We start from the raw sequence: 23,471 nt of genomic DNA on the forward strand, positions 1-23,471 counted from the left end.
AGACCCTGGAATGTGTGTGCTTTGAGCGCAGTGCTCACCACCAGCCAGCCAGAACACTCCTCTGTATACTGTAACACTGAGAAATAATTGAATGCTAATTACATGCAAGTTAGAACAGGCCAGCCTTCATCAGAGCACAGCTATTTACGTAGCTGCTGTAATCATATCCTACCCCAGTGCTCCGTGTGGCAGAGGCAATCTCATTACATTATAATGGGAAATCATTTCTTTCTATTGCTTCTGCAACGTCTATGCCCTCTCGTGCTCCTGCCATTCAGGCTCTCCTAATGCATCTTTTAACACACACTCTGGTCAGAAAGCTAAGTAGGATATTCTCCTGCCAATGTATGTGCCCTGTGCTATGCTGTCCATGCTGACTTGCTGCTCAGAACATCAGAGTGACATAAAACACAAGAGAAAGATACAAACCTGAGCTATTGACTCTGGGTCCAGTGGTTTATGGTCATTAAAACCCGTGTACTGACCAGATGATGTAGATCTTCTAATGGGAGGGCTATCAATCTTCTTCAGAGAATCGTGCCTACTGATGTTGGTGAGACTGCCGTGCCCAGGCCTGCGCCGCCTCTCAGGGCTGTCAGCATTGAGGCTGCGGTTCTGGAGGAGGGCTCTGGGGCTGCAGTGAGTCGACAGGTTGGGAGAACTCAGCTCCACAGATGAGTTGGAGAGAGGGTGAGGAGGGTGTACTGGACAGTGACCATCACTGCTCCTGCCGGGGCGTCTTAGAGGAGGTGGAGGTTCTGACCTCTTTCTTTGCCTGCAATGAAGTGGTTTATAGGAGGAGTTGCAGTGACCCATGGTAAGCACATGGAGAAGTACCTGCTGTGTTACCCAAGCTGTGAGCAGTGCTACTGAAAACATGTTACACTCAAGCTTACCTTCCTAAATACCCGTCAGAGTGACGGTCCGTGGGAGAGTTCATGTCCTTTGATGATGACTTGTCCTCGGTTACGGGCCCGCTGCTGGCCTCACTGTCTGCTTTTTGGCTCAGTGTATCTGAGAACGTATCATCCCTGAACAAAACACATGTGGTGAGATGAGAAGTCAGTGAATTAAGCGTGACAGAAATCACCTTGGCACTCCCAGGTTTTAATCCCTTTCAGAAAAGCAGGCACGTTACACTGCATTGCAGCCCCTCCAATGTCTCCAAAAATTGCTTACGCTCCTTCTGTTGACTGAGCTTGTTATGTTCTAAGCGCAACAAGAACTTTGTCGTCCTTGGCAAAGCACATGCTTAAGTACTGTAAAACAAAAGTTCGGGCCTGCATTTCTCTAGCCCTTGCTATTTGGAAGTTAAATGTCAGCAACTGCCACAAAGAGATGGTCAAATTAAAATAGGTGCAGCAGCATCTGTCTCTTAATGTACTGGGAACATATCCATAAACAAAGTAGCTTAGTCTAGTGGTAGCTTTTGATTAAGAGCTGTCACTTCAGGGCAATGAAAACAGAGAGATACCGCATAGAAGGCAAATGCTTAATCTATCGGAGCCTTCAAACCACCATCCCATTTGAAAAGCACTTTGTTAATTGCTTCAGAGTACGTTTACACCCCACCAAGAACCTAGTCACGGCAGACACTGCTTACATATCCTGCACCACTATGTACTGGTGAGGGACAAGGCCATCAATGCCGTTGTGCCTTCCTTCCCACCAGTCTTCAGATGCTCGGTGATAGAGGAGAAGGGAAGCTCCTTTCTTGAAAGAGAGTTCTCGTGCAGACCTTCCAACGTAGTCAAACTTGGCTATCGCTTCTATGGGCTCGCACTCTGGGCAGGGAGAGAGGAAGAAGAGACATCAGGTTCTACACTGGCTTATCTGCTCATTTTGGATTCCTAAAACCCATTTATGGCATTTTCTCAGTGCTCATTCTTACTTGAGCAGAGCTGATAGAGATCAGCAGAGCTAAGGTAGGTTTCAGGCAGCAGTTATAATATGTCCCTTTATAAAGACACATAATCAATCCTTGCTCCGAGTGTGAAACATCTCGGTTGCTTTGCAGACTGCAGCAAACAGCAAATGTTACAACAGCTGCTGCCGGGAGAGAGGTCTCTGTCTCCTGCTGCGAGGGCTTCTTCCTGGCTGGGGAGTAGGATGGAGGCCAGGCAATGAAGACCTCCAAAAATAAGATGAATAAACTCAGATGAATAATCAGAGGCTTGAGGAAGCAGTGTGATAAAGGAAAAGTAAATAGGAGAGCCTTTAACATCTACAGTGGCAAAGGAAGGAAGACAGGATTTCCAAGTGTGTGAGCAGGGACACTGCCTAACTAGGCTATGAGATTTATGTGAGGAGTATGCAGACCCAGGGAAGATCGAGTATTTTGCACAACACTGAGGCCTGCTGCTTTAATCTGCTTCCTTAACACCCTTTTTGAGTGAGGCAGAAGGCCCCACGCTGCCTGAGGATGGCTCCTCTGCAGGGGCAGGTGCTGGGCGGCCTCAAGTTGCCCATGGCAGCTCTGCCTGCTCCAACACCCCAAGCTCCTCTGCTTTCTGCAGGGAAGGACTATTTTTGGAAGCCAAACATCAGTTACAGCAGTCTTGGCTAATCTTCTGTCAGTAAGCTGGCAAGTTCAGCTTACACTCATAATGGACTCCATCCTGTAACCTGTGCTTGGGCCAGAAACCTACTGATGTCGTGTCTGCCTGTAGGTATCTTCAGAGCTCTGCCCGGACATCAGCCAAACAGCTGTGATTTTAACAACCTCTTGTTTCTCCCGCACAAAATCAAAAGCACCTGAGCTCAAACAGATTAAAATTTGTCATTGCAGTCTCAAAACATAAAGAAAAATGTGCAAAATACAAGTTTAAACATCACACACTTTGTTGATTATAATAACTCAAGAGTTCCCGCATGACAAATTTCCTTACGTAATTAAAGCAATATTTAGATGGAAATTAACATCTGGGCTAATGAGCAGCATGGCAACTTTCTGTCTGGTGCAAATTAAAATTGCTGAGGTTGTAATTCCCCAAAGAACCAGGCTGGTAATGAAAGCCACTGTCCCTTTATGACAATATTTTGCACAGGGATGTCTTTTTAAAATTAACTTCATCCCGCAGCATGAAAACATAATGATAACACCTTTATTGAGGTCACAGTCTGCAGCTTGTCTTTTTAATAACTTGTCCATCCTGCAGAAGGCTGTCTCACAGAAGGTTTGCTGCTTCTGCAGTCAAGCTAAAAGCTGGAACTGCAGGGTGTTTAGGAGTTAGAAACTTGTAAACTTTCCAGAGATGGCACGCAGCGGTAGGGAGAATTCACCATTCCAAATGCAAAAGTAATGTACGCTGGCAGGAATGACTTTGATTATATAAATGCAAATCAGTATCTAGCAGTAATAGTATTAATTCCTGAACATGCATCCCTACTGGATGGCTTGCTGGCAGACACCCCCTGGTGAGTGGGGGGTGAGAGGATTGTTGTTTTTTTTTTTGGTTGTTAAACAAAAAAAAGGTAAAAATGACATAGAAAGAAAGAGTCTGGAAAAGTGAGAAACCTTTAATTCTGGTGTGTATGTTCTAATACACAATCTTGTCCTCATTTCCAGATACTCTGTCTACAGTCTGTTTCTAAGAGAAAGTATGGATGTAACAAAGCGTCTGAAGGCATGGAAAGACATTATTGCCAAAGGAAAAGAAAATGAAACATGTCTGCTGGTCTTGCATCCTGTTTCAGTAGGCAATATTAAATGGAATGGCAAGAGTGTAACACTGACAAAAGAACACTGGTTTTACACATATCATGCACATTGCTTGTGGAATTCCTTCCCAGAAGGTATTGCTGGAATCGGGTAGGACTGAAAAGGAGCAGACATCTATATGAACACACTGTTCTCAGATTGCAGGTAAGTTACAAGTTATGGAAGAGTGGGTCAAGAATTCAGAAGTAAAAGCTCCTGGGTTTCAGGGAGCCAGTCACTCACTAATGGGTAATACTTTATAATGCAAAAAATCCCCAATCAAACAAAAAACCCTTTACAGCAAGCAAGAAAATCCCAAATTTCCCGAATGTTTTTCCCTTTGACATTCTCTGGAGATAACCAATAGCAGTCACAGGTACTGGATTGATGGATAAACCCTTATCCCAGCTAGATATGGAATTTCCCATTTCCCTGCCAATTTCAACAGACAGCATAATATCCCACATTTGAGAACACAGGTCTTTTCATTCACAAATTAATGGACTAAACTAGAAATAGTTCTACATTCATCAGTGGAATTACACTAATCTAAGTGTGGTGCACGAAGGGCTTCTGTTTCTTGTATCCATCCACTGCCTACAAGACTCACCTACCTTCTCAGAGGTCTGAAGGAAGTATGAATTGGTGATGTACCCACCATGGATGCGACTTTTGAGACATGTTTGTTAGACTGGAGGTAGGGTACAAATCCCACCTCCTCAAGGAGGAGTAGCCAGCAGATCTCACTTAGTTTTCTTAATAGAACCAAAAATAAGTCCAAACAGGTTTAACTAATTTGAAAGGGGCATTTTCTTTGGTTAAATGTTGATTTTACATGGAGAGAATTTTCCTATAGCAAACAGTACTGAGACTGTACTTAAATAGTAATTCACTTTGTTACAGGTCAAGGCTTAGTAGTTGAAACCAAAGTATCATGACAGTTACTCCTAGAAATGATGAAAAGTTAAGCTATTTAATAACAAGGTTACTGAATGACAGACAAGCATTTCCAAAAGCAAAGGTGATGAAAGCTAAGGCTGGGATGTGTAACTCAAATTCTGTATGGTACTGAATGTCTAACAGTAAAACTGACAGCTGAGAGGGAAATGTAATTGCACTGCTCTGTCCATACCTTGGGGCATTTGCTTACATAGCAAGAAGTATTTGATGACATATAGGATCTCTAGTGACTCTGGCAATGCTAAGGAAGTGAAAAATTAGGACAAACTGAAGAACTGTGGGGAAATCTTCCACTGCTTGGAAGAGCAGAAAGGACAGAAGAAAGATAGCTGCTAATTTTAATTTTGGGATCAGAGTGGCAGACTTAGTAACCTCCCCACAGAGGTGATGGCACTGAAGTGGCACTGCACTGCCCTCTGTGCCTCAGGGCACAAGGAGGGGACATCATACAAGGGAAGACTGCGGGAACTGGGGCTGTTTAGTCTGGAGAAGAGGAGATTGAGGGGTGATCTTATAAACATTTATAAATATCTAAAGGATGAGTGTCAGGAAGTTGGGACATCCCTTTTTTCTATAGTAGATAGTAACAGGACAAGGGGTAATGGGATGAAGCTGGAACACAAAAAGTTCCACTTAAACATAAGAAAAAGCTATTTCACTGTGAGGGTGAGGGAGCAGTGGCACAGGCTGCCCAGAGGGGTTGTGGAGTCTCCTTCCTTGGAGGTCCTCAAGACCCACCTGGACATGTTCCTATGCAACCTGATCTAGGTGAACCTGCTTCTGCAGGGGGGTTGGACTAGATGATCTCTAAAGGTCCCTTCCAACCCCTGCCATTCTATGATTCTATGATATCATCCCCTGCAATTTTTTTGGTGGGGAGGAGATGGGGGTTTGCTGTTGCTCTGCTCTTCCTCAGTTCTCCCAGAGGCACCCTGGCTGTCAGGAACAGGGCATATCCTTGAACTCCCTGGGAAGATGCTGTCTCCTGATGCCTTTATCCTCTTCTGCACCCCATCAGAGAACAGTGGCTTTGCAATACCCAACTCCTGTCCTCAGCACAGTAGTTCTCTGACTGGGGTACAGCAAAACCAGAGAAATGTTGCAAGGTACTGGCAGAGAGTTTGGCAAAAAGTGGATCACAGTGTGCGCTACTGAAAAGCAGCAAAACTCTAATGTTAGGGACACAACACTAACGTACAGTCTTATATGTCCCTGTAATTATTGCTTCTAGCAGCACTACCAACTCATTTTTTACACTATGTCTACAAGATATCTATGAACAGTATGATATTAATTGTATGTATGTTTTCCCAGGAAAAACCCATCTGTTTAACTTCCTCAGGAAATTCTTACTTCCTTTGAAAACAAACCTAGTCACTCTTTTCCATATGCCTCCAACAAGAATAAAAGATCTCCATCAGGCTGAAGGTAAAGGAAATATGCTAAAAAGTTTGCCTCAGTAAAACTTGAACAATATCCTTTGAATGTTTACTGCAGAGGAACTTTCAGGTAAAGGATCTTCTGTAGTAAAATTACAGATAATTTTTTTTTTTGTATCTCAGCTTGAGTACAAATATTCTGAACTTTACAAATGAAATCTTCCAGATTTAGGAGAGAGAAGAAACTGGTGTGTTTTTCTTATCAGGGATACTTTCAGCACACTTAAAAAAGACTGAAAACACTACAGTAAAATGCATTTCCTTGCCTCTTCCCTTTCCAGGGATCAACTGAAGTGTATGAACACCAGAAACCTTAGAAAAGAAAAAGGCAATTTATATGCTTAAAATTAAGCAGTTACACAGTATTTATATGCTCAGTTATGAGTTCCAGCCTTCATTTCTCCAACCTACCAGATTTTGCCACTGCAGATATAATTCTTAGTTCTAAAAAAGTCTTGTTTTCTAAATTGTAATTACATGTTCCTTGTGCTCCTGAGCCAGCCCATACAGATGGGTTTGTTCTAGCAGGCTCAGAGAGATTCACTTGTAGTTTAACTTTATACAGCAAATAATTCTTATAACAAGAACTAAAGTAGAAAAAGAAATCCTTTTGCTTTTGATCATAACCTCTGGATCATGTTTCAATAACCCTGTAATTCCTATGGGGTTAGCTGCTTGGTCTTGCACATGTATGAAACATTTTAGCATAAAATTAAGTCATATTTTCAACATTAAACAACCCCCCTCTTCTACAGAATCTGCTTCTTCCATCTTCTAACAGAGGAAAATGTGCAAGTACCATGTGTCTGATAAATAACAGCAGAAACATTACACCTCCCTTTTTCTCTCTCCATATAGCTGGCAGTAATGCATTCAGCTTATAATCAATGAATCAACCACATTACTCCCCCCAGACACTCCATACCATTTTGTAGAAGCTTTTTTTATGTTTTGTCCACCACAGGTCGATGGATGACTCTCATCAAGTTCAAGATGCAAGCTGAAAATTTCCCAGCTATTCTCGTATCTGGTATCAAGAATATTTCTTAAAAGAAATTGCTCAAAGGCCAAACACATGAATGTATGTGCAAAGAGATGGTGGATGTGTTTAATTTAAAGCCTGTAACCTACATTAGAAAAAACATGCTATTACAATGGGAAGCCATATCCATGGAAAAAAATGGGTTAGAGCTGACAGGCTGGGAAATGAAGACCAATGCTGTTTTGTATGCAACCTAGGCTTGCTAATCTTCATCTTTGCAGCAGTATTTTCCTAGACTACAAATACTTTTGTGCAACAATTTTTTAGCTGTAAACACAACTGTCCACTTCCTTTTGGCACTGAGTCAATTAAAAAGGTGCTGCGAGGTATCTAGAATTGAATTGCTGGCCAATACGGTGAAGAAGAAACCATGTTTTCAACAGTTATATCTTTTAACAGGACTTTGTCCTGTTGACAGCTATTCTCTTCAGGATTTGTCTTCACCAGTGACATAACTCTAACACAAACAGGACCACAACAGGAATGTAAAACTGCTATCATGACAACATTGTGTGAGAGCACAGCCCAGGACTACTGGGGTGCAGGGGATGTGCTGTGTGATGCCATGGTTCCGCTCCTCTGGACTCTGATAATATTTTAATCTCTCCTAGGCATGGTTTTGAAGGAACTGCTTTTGATTGCTGCTGGATAGCTGCACTTCTTTTCCATGCCCACTCCAGTCTTTATCTCTCATTCTGGTCATGGGACCTCAAAGTTGGCCCCAATATGCTGAACTGCTGTGTTGCCTGCATTTCACTGTTCACTTGTGCTCTAAATGAGAGACAGACTTCTTCAGCTTCCACCCTTGCTTCATATCTTCAATGGAAAAAGGAGATCTTATGAAGTATAGCTATAGTGTCTTGAAAAAAAGCAAGTGCAATTATGAGTTTGTTCACAGCATTTAACATGGCTGTGCCATGGAATGATGGTGGGTTTAGCTCTGCAGAGCTGGTCAAGAGGAACCCACGTACAGGCTTTCTTGAAAACCTGTCAGTATTCCCTACTGTAGGTTCAGGCATAAGTATACACCCCAGACGGAAGATAAACATTGGCTTCTCTCCTACCCTCAGTTTTCCCCCCTTCTGTGATGCCTGCCCACCCAACTCTCCCTCCTCTCCGAACAGCTGCACCGTTAGACTGTGCCTGCCCCTCCTCACCGCAATGAAGGGGAAGAGACAGGCAATCTGTCACTGACAGCCTGTCTACGTGACAAAGCAGATGGGTACAGCTAGAGTGGAACTATTGTTTACATTGTTCTGTATGCAATGGGACGAGTGTCGACAGGTTCCCTATAGATATACCTTCCTGTTCCCCTTTCCTATGGCAATCGTCCCAGCTCCTAACCAGTATCCCTTATGACATCCTTTTTAAAAATAAACTCCTCTGTTGTAGCTCTTTTCCTTCCCTTTCCCCCTCTCTGTCTCTTCCTCTTCCTCCCTCCATGCATCCTCTGAGATGGATAAAGGGCAGCTTTTGTTTCTGCCAGTGCTAAAGTGCATGTATGCTGGTTGCTCTCCCTGGGCTGCCCGCTGGCCAGATATGCAGAGAGCTCACACTGCAGTTCTTCTCTACGAGGAGCATTATTCTGAATCCTTCCCCTCTTACTGACTAACTGTCAGGAAAATCATGGCAGTTGCTAAACAATTTTGACACCTCTTTCCATTTATTACATTTGCTTGAAACTGGACTGAGAGGGATATCTGAAAGACAGTCCAACTGAAAGAAGTCACAGTCAAGCACACCTTTAGGAAACCTGGCTGAAAGCAGTTGATAATAAGATCCAGCCACTGAATTTTTCATGGATGTATATAGCACCAAGAACCATCAGAGTATATGTGATTAATACTGTTCCTCAGAGGTCCACTGTGACAGGATACACACATGTTTTTGAGTAGTTATAAATCCTTAGATGGAACTTCAATCTCACAATAGAGCCCACTGAATGGCAAATAACCCTTAGTTGAAATATTTAAAGACATGCTTTTGATAAGTTTAGTTTTTGCAGACAAAAGATAAAGAGTCACTAAAAATCTAATATTATATCAGAAAATAATATGTGCTGACTGGAATAGTTTCTCTCTTGCCCTTCCTGTGACTGGGCAAATCAGGAGAGAACAAGGAAACAGCTGGTCAAACACAGATGAATTGGAGTGAAAAGCACACAAACAGAGATTAAGGATGTCAGCTTCGCCACAGAACACCAGGACTGAAATCTCCTTCTAAAAAACACAATTAGGAAAGGAAGGTCTCCCACATGAAACACCTGTAAAACTGAACCCCATCAGAGGCACATACCGTCTTCACTGGTATGGGGCTCTGTACTGGCATCCTGGTCCACTTCCTCTAGTGTACCGTGTTCACTATATGGGCTGTCACTGAAGGGAAACAAAAGGTCAAGTTGAGACAGAAACCCCATATATAATAAATATGTCACCCCCATGAGATTATTTAAAATGATTCTTATAATGCTATAAGTTTATGCACAATGTAATTCTCATGATGTCCCAGGAATACAGTTGCTGCAGAAGCCTATACATCTCTCCTTCAAACAACACCTTCATTTACTAAGAAGTTCCCAGAACCTTTGAAACCCTCATTGATAAAAGTGTGTGTGTGTTGCTAAGAGAAGAAAGGAGTGGGGGGAAGGCATCACAGCCTGAAATCTGTTAAGGTGGTTCACAGCCAGAGAGGCAGTTTCCTACCTGGCTGTGTGCTCTGCACAATACACCTGGAATTCTGCTAGTGTCTGGTTGAACACAGGAGTAGCTTCCTGCACAAAATGTTGTAAGGAACCTCATCATAATTGCCATTGTTTCATTGTTTTTTATGGCTAACAATTTACTACGTTGTCCTGGTTTCATCTGGGATAGAGTTAATTTTCTTCCTAGCAGCTGGTGCAGGGCTCTGATTTGGATTTGTGCTGAGAACAGTGTTGATAACACAGGGGTGTTTTGTTATTGCTGAGCAGCGCTTGCACAGCATCAAGGCCTTTTCTGCTTCTTACCCTGCCCTGCCAGCGAGCAGGCTGGGGGTGCACCATGAGCTGGGAGGGAGCATGGCCAGGACAGCTGACCTCAACTAGCCCCAGGGCTATTCCATACCATAGAGCATCGTGCCCAGTACATGGACTGGGGGGAGTTGGTGGGGAGGGGTGGGTTGCTGCTCAGGCACTGGTCAGCAGGTGTTGAGCAGCTGCATTAGACAGCACTTGGGGTTTTTTTTTCCCCCTGGGTTTTATTTCCTTCTCTTATTTTGGTTATATTACTTTTCATTCCAATTATTATTATGTATATTTCTATAAATTATTATTGATATATTTTACTCCATTTATGTTACTAAACTGTTCTTATCTCAATCCACAAGCTTTGGGGGTTTTTTTTGTGATTCTCCTCCCCACTCCGCTTCATGGAGAGAGTGGGCAAGCAGCTGTGTGGTGCCTGGCTGCTAGTTGGGCTTGAATCATCACATATGTGAACCTAAATGCTCTTCTCATTTACCTTCATACTTCTATTGTGTGTGAAAGTAATTCTGTATCACGGGGGTTACCCAGACAACCAGTCTAATGATTTTGTTAAGGAGATAGAAGGGGAATACTCTGACTTACCAATAGTCATCTCCAGCCATGCATTTTTCATACACTGGGCCATCAAGTTCTTTAGCATCTGGAAAAATAGCCTCATGATGGATGATGATAGTTTTGATTATCTCATTCACGTGTGCCTGACAAGACACCTGGTCTTGCATGTCTGGAACGGGCATCAGGGTTGGCCCAAAACAAATGGCCAGGTTGTACGGATCCATCATGTTTTCATCACTGTACTGAGAGAGGCTGTTGTAACAGAAAAACGAAGAAAAAATGACTTTTCCACTGCGACTAACATCCTGAAAAATGGAGAAACTTTATTTCCCATCACAATTTAGAGATTTCCTTTTCTCCTTGACACTTAATCCCACATAAAGTAACAAACAAACAAAAAAGGTGATTTCTTCAATAGGCCAAATGCATTATGGAGTGAGTTACAGCATGTGTATGTATGTATTTGTATGCACTCCCATACTATTACATTTAGTGCACAGGGACCTCATGGGCTCATGTAAAATGCATCAACTACTACTGCTTTTATCTCATCAGTGCTTATCCTTGGAGGCCTGAGTTGACTGGATCCAAAGTAGGTATGTATACATGCCTACCATTTCTCATCAGGCCTTGATGCATCTCTCCCATTAATTGCCCATATAACTTCGGCAGGCTGAATTGTCTTCTGGAGGCAACTAAGTTCCTGTATCTTGCAAAGGCTTTTGTGACTTCTGGTTTCTAAAACCCCTGAGCACATTGCCTTCTGTACATTAAGTCCCACAAGAGTTTGATTTTCAAAGCATCCAAATCAAAGGCTTCTATCGTTCATATTAATCAACCTTTGTAAGCTCTCCTTTCCTCCAGAAACTGCAACATTACTCATTTTCTATTCTGTTTTTGCATGAAAGGTTGATATTTTTTCCCTTTGTTTAAAAGCATCTGACATTCCAAGTGGAAATGCTGGCTTTTGAGTGGTTCTGTGCAGGGCCAGTCAAACAGAATCTGAAGCACTGGGATGCTCTTCACCTCAGTGTCGTTCTGCACTCTGAAGCAGCACATGAGTTATTATATCTGGTTGTGTTTGAATACAGCATCATATTCCCTTTAGAAATGGAAATTCAGAGAGTGTTCTCTGGGTATAAACAATACAAACTGAAGAGGCAGAGCTTCTAAATAACTCCCCTCACAACTTGCTTGTAAAATTAACCATGCTCTCCCCTTTCATGTGCCATGGTTTATTATCATGTCCCATGTGTTAATTAGAGTCACCTTGTTCTACTGATTTATAAGGTGGTTCAGCATTTATATGTGTGCAAGATTGTAACATGTGAAGTTCTGCTGACGGCTGGTAAGATGTGGTGCTCCTCAAGGCTCAATACTGGGTCTGATACTGTTCAACATCTTCATGAATAACTCAGTCAATGGGAAGGAGTGCACACAGAGCCAACTTCCAGATGATCATTTTGTGTATGTGTGTGTATGTGTATGTCTGGGGGACAGTAGCTATGCTAAAGGTCAGGGTTACCATTTAGAATGACCTTGACAAGATGGAAGAATAGATGAAAAATCCTATCCATGGGATAGAATAATCTCACATATTATTACAGTCTGGAGATGACTGTTGGACAAGGGCTCCTGAGGAAAAGCCCTGGTAAAAGCGCTTCTTGGATAAGAAGTTGAAAGTGACCCATCAACGCATCCTCCCACAGTGAAGGATAGTTGCATATATCAGGAAGAGCAAAGCCAGCAGGTCAAGGGAATTATTACTTTTCTTCTCAATGTTTGTGAAGCTGCACATGAGGTTCTGTGTCTAGTTTTGAGACTAACTGGTACAAAAGGACTACTGAGACATTGGGGAAGGTGAAGCATATGGGTTATAAAGTGAAGTGGAGAGAATCGGGTTTGTTCCACCTTTAGAAGAGAAGGCTAGTGGAGAATCTAGCTGCAGTCTTCTAATATCAACATTATAAACAAGAGACACTGGTGCCCAGCAAAGGGATGAGAAGCAACAGACACAAGTCACAGCAAGGGACATTCCAACTGGATGCAGGAAAAAAAAATCATCACTGCATGGATGGCCAAGTAGTGGGACTGACTGCCCAGAGAGGCTGTAGATTCTCTGCCCTTTCAGGTTCTTGACTGGACAAAGCTTTGAGCAACTTGGTCAAACTTTAGAAGCTTTGAGCATGAGGACAGACCTGATAGGTCTGCCATGAGATCTGATACTTCATATGGCCAAGCAGGTATAATTGCGTATGCAAAAAGCAGAACTGGATTTGCAGAAAGTCAAACTATGGGAATGTTTTTTCCTGTGGATGCACCAGGAACAATCTGGGGGCAGTAAGGGATTTAGCCTGCTTTCTGAATTGCATTCCTGTGGAGAGCACAGATGTAGCTGACATGACCATGTAACAAGTACAACCTCACATCAGTCTGATCAGCCAGTATGTCTCAATAGAGATGAAGCTGTGATATAAGCCTTTGAGACATGTGATATAAGCCTTTGAGACATTTACACAGTGCCACTTTTGGGGGGATTAATTTTTCAAATGGACAGCTATTTTCATGCAACTTTAGATCTCTGCCCTTCTTTTCAATATTTCTTGAAAGTGGTTCAGAAATCACTAGAAGAAAGGAAATGGGAACAGCTGTGCATACAGGCGTGCACACATAACCTGGCTGCAAAGACCCTGTTTCTATAGGAACAGACAGGATGGATGAAATGGGGAAGGTCACAAAGACAGAATGAATCAGCAGAGGGCAAATTTAGGGAAAAAAGAGGAATATAGCAATATGAAATCAGATATAACAGGAAATAGCCAATCTGACAGCAAAAAGAGGAAAGCTAGAATCCAAGTGCACAAGAAGCAAAATTTTCAGTGAAAATCCTGAGGTCGGCAAAACCAGAGAAGGCTGTGAAGGACTGGAGGGAGATTGCTCAACCTGTCTTCTATTTTCTCTTCAGAGAATTCAGAAGTTTTTCTGGGACAATGAAGACATGAACACCACTTTCCCTTTCTCACACAATCTTCCTTCCAGCAGCTGCCTGTGGTTTTCAATGTGAGAAACAAGCTCCGTTGTATCAAAGCACACCCAGGGGATGTATGTTCTCTGCACTGGTAGGTAGCCCTTTTGCCAGAAAATAGAAGCTGCAACATAAAGTCTCATCCTGGCAGTGCCTAGCATCAAGTAACGTTTATGTTTCCCATCAGGAGATTAAAATAAGCTTGAGATAAGGAAAAATACCTTCTACTTTTAAATTATGTAAACTATTTTTAATGTAGTTACAGTTTGTATTTGTTATTTTCCTTATCAGATTATTCAGTTATCAGCTTTAATGCTGTAGCCTGCACTCTCCATTTCAGACAACATTTTAATCTGGTTTATTAGAACCTTGCTCAGTTTTGGACACATGGAATTTTAATTTGAACGAAAATGAAGGTTTTCCTTCTATTTTTATTGCCAATTAGATGATCATCTTGTGTGTTAAATGGAACTTAAATGTAAATTCTACATGGCAAACCGAAAGAACTTCAATACCAGCAGAGGAAGGCAGATAAAGATACAGTACTGAGTGAATTATAAAGCACTTACTGGTTGAGGAAAGCGAAGAGGTATCTCATCACTATAAGGACCGACCTGGGCAAAGTAAGGAGGAGTTTGCGGATCTGAAGAGCCCTCTCATAGAGATTGTCTATTCCTGCAGACAAAAGAAAGTCTTATAAGTTCCATGTCATGTGATGGCCTAAAATAATATTCAGTCAGTTTACTCCATTTATTTTGACTCTCTACCATCACACAGCCCTAGCTAGTATCTTCTCATTTTAGCCTATCAGCAAAATAAGGTCTAAAAGTTCTTCTCCCTCTCATTAAAACCACACAGTAACATCTTTACATGTAAGAAATCATAAATCTGCTTAAGTCAAACCCTGGCCATTCACTGAGCAAGACAGCTCACAAAACCACAATATCAGTACAAAAGTAACCTAAGGCAACCAAGGAGAGATGTTTGCCATCAATTTCAAATACAGGTTAAATTGTTTTTATACATAGAACCATAGAATCATTTTGGTTGGAAAAGAACTTTAAGATCATCGAGTCCAACCACTAACCTCACACTGCCAAACCCATCACTAAACCATGTCCCTCAGCATCTCATCCTCATGGCTTTTAAATACCTCCAGGGACGGAGATGCCACCACCTCCCTGGGCAGCCTGTTTCAGTGCCTAAAAACCCTCTCAGTAAAAAAGTTCCTCCTAGCACCCAATTTAAACCTTCCATGATGCAAATTGAGGTCATTTCCTCTTGTCCTGTCACTTGTTACTTGGGAGAAGAGACTGACGCCAGTCTCGCTGTAGTCTCCTTTCAGGTAGTTGTAGAAAGTGATCAATGTCTCTCCTCAGCCTTTTTCTCCAGACTAAACACCTCAGCTCCCTCAGCTGTTCCTCATCAGACTTGTTCTCCAAACCCTTCACCAGCTTTGTTGCCCATCTCTGGATGTGCTCCAGCACATCAATGTCCTTCTTGTAGTGGGGCCAAAAACTGAACATGGTACCTGAAGTGTGGCCTTACCAGCACCAGGTACAGGGGGACAATCACGTCCCTGGTCCTGCTGGCCACACTATTTCTGATACAAGCCAGGATGCCATTGGCCTTCTTGGCCAACTGAGCACACTGCTGGCTCACGTTCATTTGCTGTGAACCAACAGCTCCAGGTTCTTTTCCACTGGACAGTTTTCTAGCCTCTCTGGCCCAGGCCTGTAGCACTGCATGGGGTTGTTGTGGCCCAAGTGCAGGCCCTGGCACTTGGCCTTGTTGAACCTCATACAACTAGCCTCAGTCCATTGCTCCAGCCTGTCCAGGTCCCTCTGAAGAGCCTTCCTGTCCTTAAGCAGATCAGCGCTCCTGCCCAGCTTGGTGTCATCTGCAAACTTACTGAGGATGTATTTGATCCTCTCATCCAGATCATCGATAAAGACGTTAAACAGAACAGGCCCCAACACTGAGCCTTGGGAAACAAATAATATTCCAGATATAACAGTCCAGCCACTGAGCTTCTCTAAATCAAATGTGCAGCTATAACTCTCTTAATGGCAGAGTAGGAGAAAGACTTTATGTTTTATGTGTGCAAGCAGCAAACACAAAGATTACATGTATTTTCCCAAATGATTTTATAGTAGTCCAACAAAATTCTTCTGAAGTGGGCAAAACAAGGTCAGCTTAATAAAAGCATCAGTTCCTAATGTCTTATAACAAGGATGCATTACCTTCTATGTTGTTCAGAAAGATTATGTTGCTGCAAATGGGGCAGCGATGGGATAAAAGCACAAATTGCTTTTCAAAATAAATAATATCTCAATTTTTCACTCAATGTCTTTCCTGTATAAATGACAGTGTTAGCAACAACCTAAAATTTCAGTAATGCTTTTTATGTCAGCCAAGAAAGAATGCTGCAATTAACAACATCTAGAGGAAATCCTAGCAGACAACATAAGAAATACTATCCAGCGGCCCTGAAATGGATATTCAAAAATTTAGACCTGAGAATCAGATGATGACTCCCACAACTGAAAAGCCATTTGGACCACAAAATGTGGTACTTAATAGTACCCACCGCAAAGAATTACTTATGTAAAAACACAACAACTCTGAACTGTTCCTGGTTTTTATTTGTGCTCTCTGGTATGTCTCTTTTTGTCAATCAGCATTTATTTGCAGATGCAAAATGTGTGTTGACTTTTGTTTCTTAGAAGAACAACTAGTGCTTAGTCATCAGTATTTTGGTATCAAGGACTAAGCACAAGCAGAGCATATTGGCAGCAGGACTTGTGTTTACCATGCAGAAGTGCTGTAGTTCATTAGGAAATGCCAGTGTAGTAAACTGGGGGTGGAGGGGAGGTAAAATCTGTTCTCCCATCTGCATTTATAGGAGATTCCACTGGCTCAGCACCACTAGTGTGCTAGGGGACAGAAGAATCTGAGACAGGGTGAAATTCAGCTCCTTGAGAGTTTCTGCAGGAGGAGAAGAGCCCACCATCACTTGCATGAAAGAAGCCCATTTGGATTGAGACAGCTAATGCAGGAGCAGCAAAGCGAAATGCCTGCTGGATGTAAAAACCTACTCCCTCACCAAGAGGCTTAAGGCTGGATGCTGTGGTGTCCCTGGGGAGCTGCCACAGAGCTGGTGGGCAAAAGGACTGCTGACATGATGTATAATTTATAATCTAAAGGGTCACACTAAACTCAAACTCCAGCCAAAAATCAGATCAAGCCATTCAACCTTCTCAAGTGGAGTATGGGATTTGAATTTTTTTTTAATGTTTCCATTAAACACGGACTACATGATTCAAGAAGTATTTCTGCTTAGTGGTTAAGAACCAGAGTCCATGGCAGGGAAGTGCTAAGCCTGGGAACTGCTTGACCAGTGAAGATCTGCAGAGCAACCACAATTCTCCTCTCCCTTTCCAGCGTGTACCACATCTTGGGGATGCCAATGCCATGTACCTTCACTTCTGTGCTGCAGTACCATGCCACTGTTCGAGACAGCCCACAGAAATCAGTTGCAGTGCAAGGCCCTTCTCCACCTGCCTAAGCTAAGCCACTACCAGTGTAAGGAGCCTGCCCACATCTTCAGTTTCTGTTCCCCCAGCAAAAGCAGCTTCTGTTCCAGCTAGGGTGCCTTGAGAGTCTCCAGCTCAGCCAGCCTTCCCCATAATGAGCCCGTCTGTGAGTCTGTACACAGAGTTGTAGGCCTATGTGGTTTTGAGCCTCTCTGTGTGCGCACTCAGGTGGATTTTCTATGGGGTGGATCTGAGGGAGGAAGGTCCAAAAGTAGTTTGGTTATGTTTTTCAACACTCCTGTGCTGCAGCACAGCTTTCCTCCAGCCCTTCCACCCTGTGTGCTGGATATGGGAAGCTAGAGGGAAGTTGTGATGCAGCACCAAGACTGCATTACAGCCTTTCTTGGCTAATGCCTTGTGTTGCAGACCTGCCTCTTCCAGCCAGTTCTGGAGACAGGCCCTGGACCGGGTTCAGTCACTGCTGAACTCAAATTGGCTCCCAGATGTGTCAGTGGCTCCTTGCAGCATTGTGCTGCCCATCTTGATGCAATGGCACTGTCTAAACTAGTGAGCTAAACTGGGATAGAGTATAGTCTTGAGTACCGGCAGGCAGCTACCACAAAGCAGTCATCACACTCTCCAATGTCCCTGTGGTCTGTACTAACTACAGCTATTCCAAGCAGTTCCTAGACATGGTTCACAGGATGCATCAGCCAGGACCTGGTCCCAGCAGGCAGCACACACATGGCAGAGTAGGTCCTGAGAGTTTGTCTGTCTGGCCATGTGTTCAGCTACCCCAGCTGCTCTACTAGGAGCATGATCAGTACTGGGTCCTAGCAGGTCACCTTTATATTGAAACAGTTACAAGCTACACATGCTGGAATGAGATGTGTGTATTTCCAATGCCTTCCTGGTAACCCAGTCCCAGTTTCCATGAAAGCCTCTTTATTGAAAATCCAAACTCCTGCCAAGTGGTACATTCATATGCTTTCCATGTTATTTCAAAAGGCTTGTTTTTCTTTCTCAAGACTGATTTGGTTTAAAGGAGATAGGTAATAATGTTATGTATTCATGTATCCTTTCAAATGAGGAGCCAAATTTCATAGTTGCATGTATGTATGCAGTCTGTGAGTGTTTGTGTGGGGAGAAAAAAAGGAATGAATACAGAATGATCTTCCTGCATCCAGGCAGAAAGAATATGCAGCTCTGTTGCTTCCCATGCAGACAGGAGAGAAAGTATTGCTTTGCCTCCACTGGCTTTGCTGAAGACAGCCTTGGGGCAGAACAGCCATTCAAGCTAGAAGCTGGCTGCTGCAAGGAACCACTGGCAATCCCAACACTGTAGAAAGCTGGCTGTGTCTCCACTCTCACAGCCCTTCTGTTGGAGGCCCTCTCTTCATTACTCTGATTTTCAAGAACTGTAATTAGCCCTACCTCAGCACCCGGTGAGGTATTACCCATTTCTCAGCTAAGAAAACTGAAGTGCCACTATTACATCACTTGCCCTAATAATGCAATTAGCTGCCAAGCAGAAATAAAAATCAGGGGATTTGAAATCTGGTTCATTACTCTAATGATAGGCTGAAACTCACATTCCCAACCACAAGCAACAGGACAAGCCTCTGGCAAGGCCAGGCACACTGAGAACTAATGTGTTTTTTTCTGACTGCAGAGCGAGGGAGGGAAGGGAGATCTGTGTGAAGGACACATGCATATCCACCACAAATTGAGGCTACCATCAGGCAAACATAAAACCCCAAAATAGTTATTACTTTATAGTTCCTATTTCTCAGACCAGACCAAAGCTTTTGTAGTTTCTGCCAGAACAGACTAGGTGTTTGGTGTGGCAACACTGTGCTCCTGTTGAAGTAGAACTACAAGTTCAGCTCAGAGCACAGGCAACACTGGTGGCACGAAAGAAGAGAAGGAGAAGAGGTCAGTGTCTAGGGCTTAACGACTCTAGCACTCTGTGGGAGAACTGAGAATCCAGAACTATTAATGTATTTTTGTCAGTCAGTAATGGAGCAAAGCATCCCAATAATATATAAGAAGTTTGGTTTTCTGTGTCTCCATAAAATCAAGCGTTTGGAATCTAAGGAGCCTCCACCAGCTACTACAAAAAATAGAAAACAGAGACTTCAGAGAACTACTCAGAAAGTCATTTAAGTCTACAATATCATCCTTTGACTTCATCTTAATCTTATTTGAGAAAAGTTTGTCCAACCTGTTCATAAAATCCTGCAAAAAGGTTGATGATCACAAACTTCACAAGAAAATCTGTTGAGGTATAATCTTGGATTGCTCTCAGAAAAGATTTACTTATTTATCTCCCATGGACTTGTTCTGCAACCACTCCTCATCCCTGAACTGGATGAAACCAGATGAGAGTAACATCATTGCATAAATGAAAGAATTATTTATCAGCTAGCTGCCCCTTTGTCAGCCACAGGCTAAGGACCAGTTCTCAGTAGCATGAGATAGGCGTAAGTTCTAGCTACTGAAGGTGTGGCCTTCAGCCTCCAAGAACACTGGAACCTATTATGGAGAGGCAGCATCTTGCTTACTGCAGAGACACACAGAATCAATGAACATCCGTTTTTCTCTTCCATGGGAAACAACACATTTTAACCACCTGCTGACTCACAGTGAGGTTTTTACAAAGGCAGACTCTAAAGTGGAACAGATCAAAAGTGAACAATCTGCCTCAGAGTAAAGGAAACCTGAGAGAGGAGAAAACACAATTACTAACACAAGCCCTCAAATACAAATAAAAGAAAATTAAATTATGAAAAGAGGGATACTGTCCTCCTAAATAACATTAAGAAAATGTAAATGGAAGTTTAATTAAGCAATAACCCTGAAGTAGTGGAGCATGTAAAAGGCAATAAATATTCAAAGACACAAATGCAGCGGTTTGGTGATAGAGAACAGAAGACAAGAGAGGAACTTGCTGGTGCTTCTGAAATATTTTGGGCCAATTAGATAGCAACATGCCTTTATAATTCTAGTTTAGTTAAAAATGCTACGTTTCCTGTCTTGGTTCTACACACGGCCTCTTCTGCACTGGTCGTGAGACACAGCTACCCAGTGAGGAGAAGATTTGGCCTGGGAGCAGTCAGAGCTCAGAAACAAGAGTTCTGGACTGTGCATGTTCTACTACTTCTACTACCCTCTGTTAACAAGACAGCCTCCACAGGCCAATCTCAGTAGTAACAAAAAAAAATGCAAGCACTTGGCAGACAGGAAGATATTATTGATCAAAACATGTGGAAGAAGAAGCCTGGTGTCAGCGAATGAACGAATTGTGTTACACTGTCAGCTTGTGCTGCATAAGCTAAGCGTATTTCACAGGCAAAGGTGGCACAGAGAAGGAAGAAGAAAGCAAACAAGAGCACTGTAAGATATTTCTCTCCTACAGGACCACTCTTTTGAGGGATAAAATCGAATGTAGTATCTTTGTTCTGGGGGTCATGTGTTACTTCCACTTGGTGTGGTGCCTCCTGGTAAGAGAGTGTATGACTAATGCGTATCTTACACACCCACTGAACGTCAAATGGGACTGAGTTACACTTGCAGATGTAATTTTTATGGTCAATTTGCAGCTGACAAGTCATCTACGTGAATATGTATTAATGTTGAAGTTAACAGTTTGTGTCCAATCCACCTCAAAGATACGGATGTATTAACTCAGCAATGCCACTTACAGCCCTTTCAGATCTATTTAAGAAGGTATTACAGGACAGACACAAGGGTCTCCACTGTCATTTAGAGAATGAAACAGTTGCCATTTTGTTGAAACATTTTCAGGGTTGACAATTCAGAATACAGTTTTTTACTTTTTAGGTAATAGGCAACAGTCTGGAAAAGCAATAAAATAACTTCTTTTCACAATGTTTGTACCTTTCTGTAAATGAGCACTGCTGGTGGCAAGCTCATTTCAGATGAAAATCAGAAGGAAAAAAGATCTAAATCTTCATCCATCCTGGCATCTTAGTATAAAAGATTTAAGGCAAGGGAGACAAAACTGTGAAGAATTATAAGGACCTGAGCAGAAGCTAAGCAGCCTGGGTAGCTGAGATGTGTCTGCTGCTGCAATGCACAGCTACGTGTCTAACGGTGAACTGTAATTCACGTGTATAAGAACTCACACTAGGCAAGGAACCGCAGTCCTCTTGCAGTGAAGGTGAATTATGGCCAGCTCTAAGCACAGCTTCAGTACCTTCTGCTTCCATGGAACTCCTGTTACAAATATTTTGCTTGCGTTTGGCCCAACTTATTTCGACCAAGGGGCAGAAAAAAAGTGTGGTGCAACTCTACTCCCTTCTCCCTCATTTTATCTTACCCTCTAGATTGCTGAGTGCTGCTGGGAGTAACAGTATCCACTCCTTTTGCTGAGAAAGTAGAATTAAGATCCACAATCAGATGGATTCTTTATGTTCTGTCCTACCTTTCACGCTTGCTTGAAATTTTATCTAAAACAGTTCACAAGCCCAAACAGAATAACGCTGTTCTTATGGGTCTAATTAATACAAATTGCCCTAAAACTCACAGTCATTTTGCACTGTTTCCACTGATTTTGCAAAAGAGGGAGCAATAAATCACAATGCTCATTTCATTTGGAAATATATGCATAAATGCAAAGGAATTCCTCAGTGGCTGTACAGAGGAAAGGTTCATTTTGCAGCTGTAGCCTCAATTATGCTTGACATCCATTACTAAGTACTTCAGTTTCAAGGGTTTTTTCACTGGCAATGTTACATTTCCATATAAAATGTGTGACATTCTGCCCTTTTACAGTTTTATGTGAACATTAACTTTATGAATTCGCTTTCTCCCTCCCCCATTTTATAACAATTTCTGCCAACAATTATAAAAACCCCACTGACAATTATCTTGAAAAACTATCTGGAATCAATTTAATGTTTATTCCTTTCCTTGTTGTTTACCAGACATGAATGTCATGAATGTAATATGAATTAAGAGTATTTAAACCCTCTTAATTAAAAATATGTAAGTTTTCTGGGCTTTATATATCAATCATGATCTCCTCACAGAGGAAAGGGAGTCTGGCCCTGCTCCCATTAACATGAAGACCAACATATTTAACATGTGAAACCATATGAGCACAGGAAAAGAAACTAACGCAACTATGACAGGTTCAAAGTCTGAAATGGAAGAAAAATCTTGCCTAGACTGTCTTCCTTTTTGCAAGATATATAAAGTACTAAGGTTAAAAGACAGCAATAGAAAGAGTCTTTGAGATTGGACAGGGTTTGATAGCATGTGCCATGTAGGTATATTCTGAAATGCTTGTTGTTTTTTCAAAAACCCAGATCCCCACAATAACTTATTCCCTGGAAGTGATGGAGCACTTAACAAAGTGCATAGAGTATGTACACAGCTGTCAAACCAATCTACCTCAGCCTTCTGAGATGAAGACACACAGCCCACAGTTCCCAGCATGTAGTTCTGGAGCTGGATCTGGGTGCAAGGCACAAGAGCTATTTCTTTCCTCACACCACATTCAACACCACGCTGCACCCCCCCCAGGTCCCACCCCAACACAAACTAAACTCACCAACTCACTCCAGTGTGCTCGGACAGAAAAACCATTTTGTCCTGCCATGTTCCAAACTTTCCTCTCCTCCCAGGTGGAAGGCATTGGCATACCATTTCAGAGTGCCCTGATAACCTTGTGGAAACCAAACCAACCAACAAAATCATCCTTCCCTGGCTTCCTCCACAACCTGCCAGAAACAGATCTGGGACTCTTAGAAAGAAAATCCTCTGCTTCCTTCTTTAACAAAAATAGCAGAAGTCAAATCTAGCAAAACTATGCAGTCACTACTGCTCGTTTTGACAAGATGATGTATAGATGATAATACAAATTTCTGACAGTCTCAGAGAACAGTCAGTCCAAAGCAGGATCGGATGGCAACACCTCTTTCCAATAACTGTCGCATTTCAAAATGTGGTTGTGGAAAGCAGTGACTTTGTTCCAGTCTATTGGTTCTTACTGATTTCAGCTCTGTTGGATGATACTATCATTTAAAAAAAACAGGTTGTCAACTCTTTTCCAAGAAAATACTCCGCTGCCTACCTTGAACCATGCAATAGTTGGACATCCTCTAAGGACGCTAAGACCTAACGCTAGGGATCTAGTATTCATTGCTATTTCTCTTGAAGTTCTTA

The 23,471-nt window shown here is 42.4% G+C and overlaps 1 protein-coding gene across 3 annotated transcripts in view; it reads right to left on the reverse strand.

Moving 5' to 3' along the window:
- Window positions 1-23,471, reverse strand: part of SRGAP1 (SLIT-ROBO Rho GTPase activating protein 1) — a 148,251-nt gene that overhangs the window by 4,885 nt on the left and 119,895 nt on the right. For all 3 annotated transcript variants that reach the window (XM_062016831.1, XM_062016823.1, XM_062016838.1), the window contains 6 exons: window positions 14,313-14,418; window positions 10,746-10,970; window positions 9,437-9,516; window positions 1,604-1,784; window positions 897-1,031; window positions 430-775 (listed from right to left, as the gene is read on the reverse strand). In XM_062016831.1, the coding sequence (XP_061872815.1) occupies window positions 430-775; window positions 897-1,031; window positions 1,604-1,784; window positions 9,437-9,516; window positions 10,746-10,970; window positions 14,313-14,418 (1,073 nt within the window). The remainder of the gene's footprint in view (window positions 1-429; window positions 776-896; window positions 1,032-1,603; window positions 1,785-9,436; window positions 9,517-10,745; window positions 10,971-14,312; window positions 14,419-23,471) is intronic.

Source organism: Colius striatus, chromosome 1 (assembly GCF_028858725.1).
Source record: "Colius striatus isolate bColStr4 chromosome 1, bColStr4.1.hap1, whole genome shotgun sequence".
NCBI classification, from domain to species: Eukaryota; Metazoa; Chordata; class Aves; order Coliiformes; family Coliidae; genus Colius; species Colius striatus.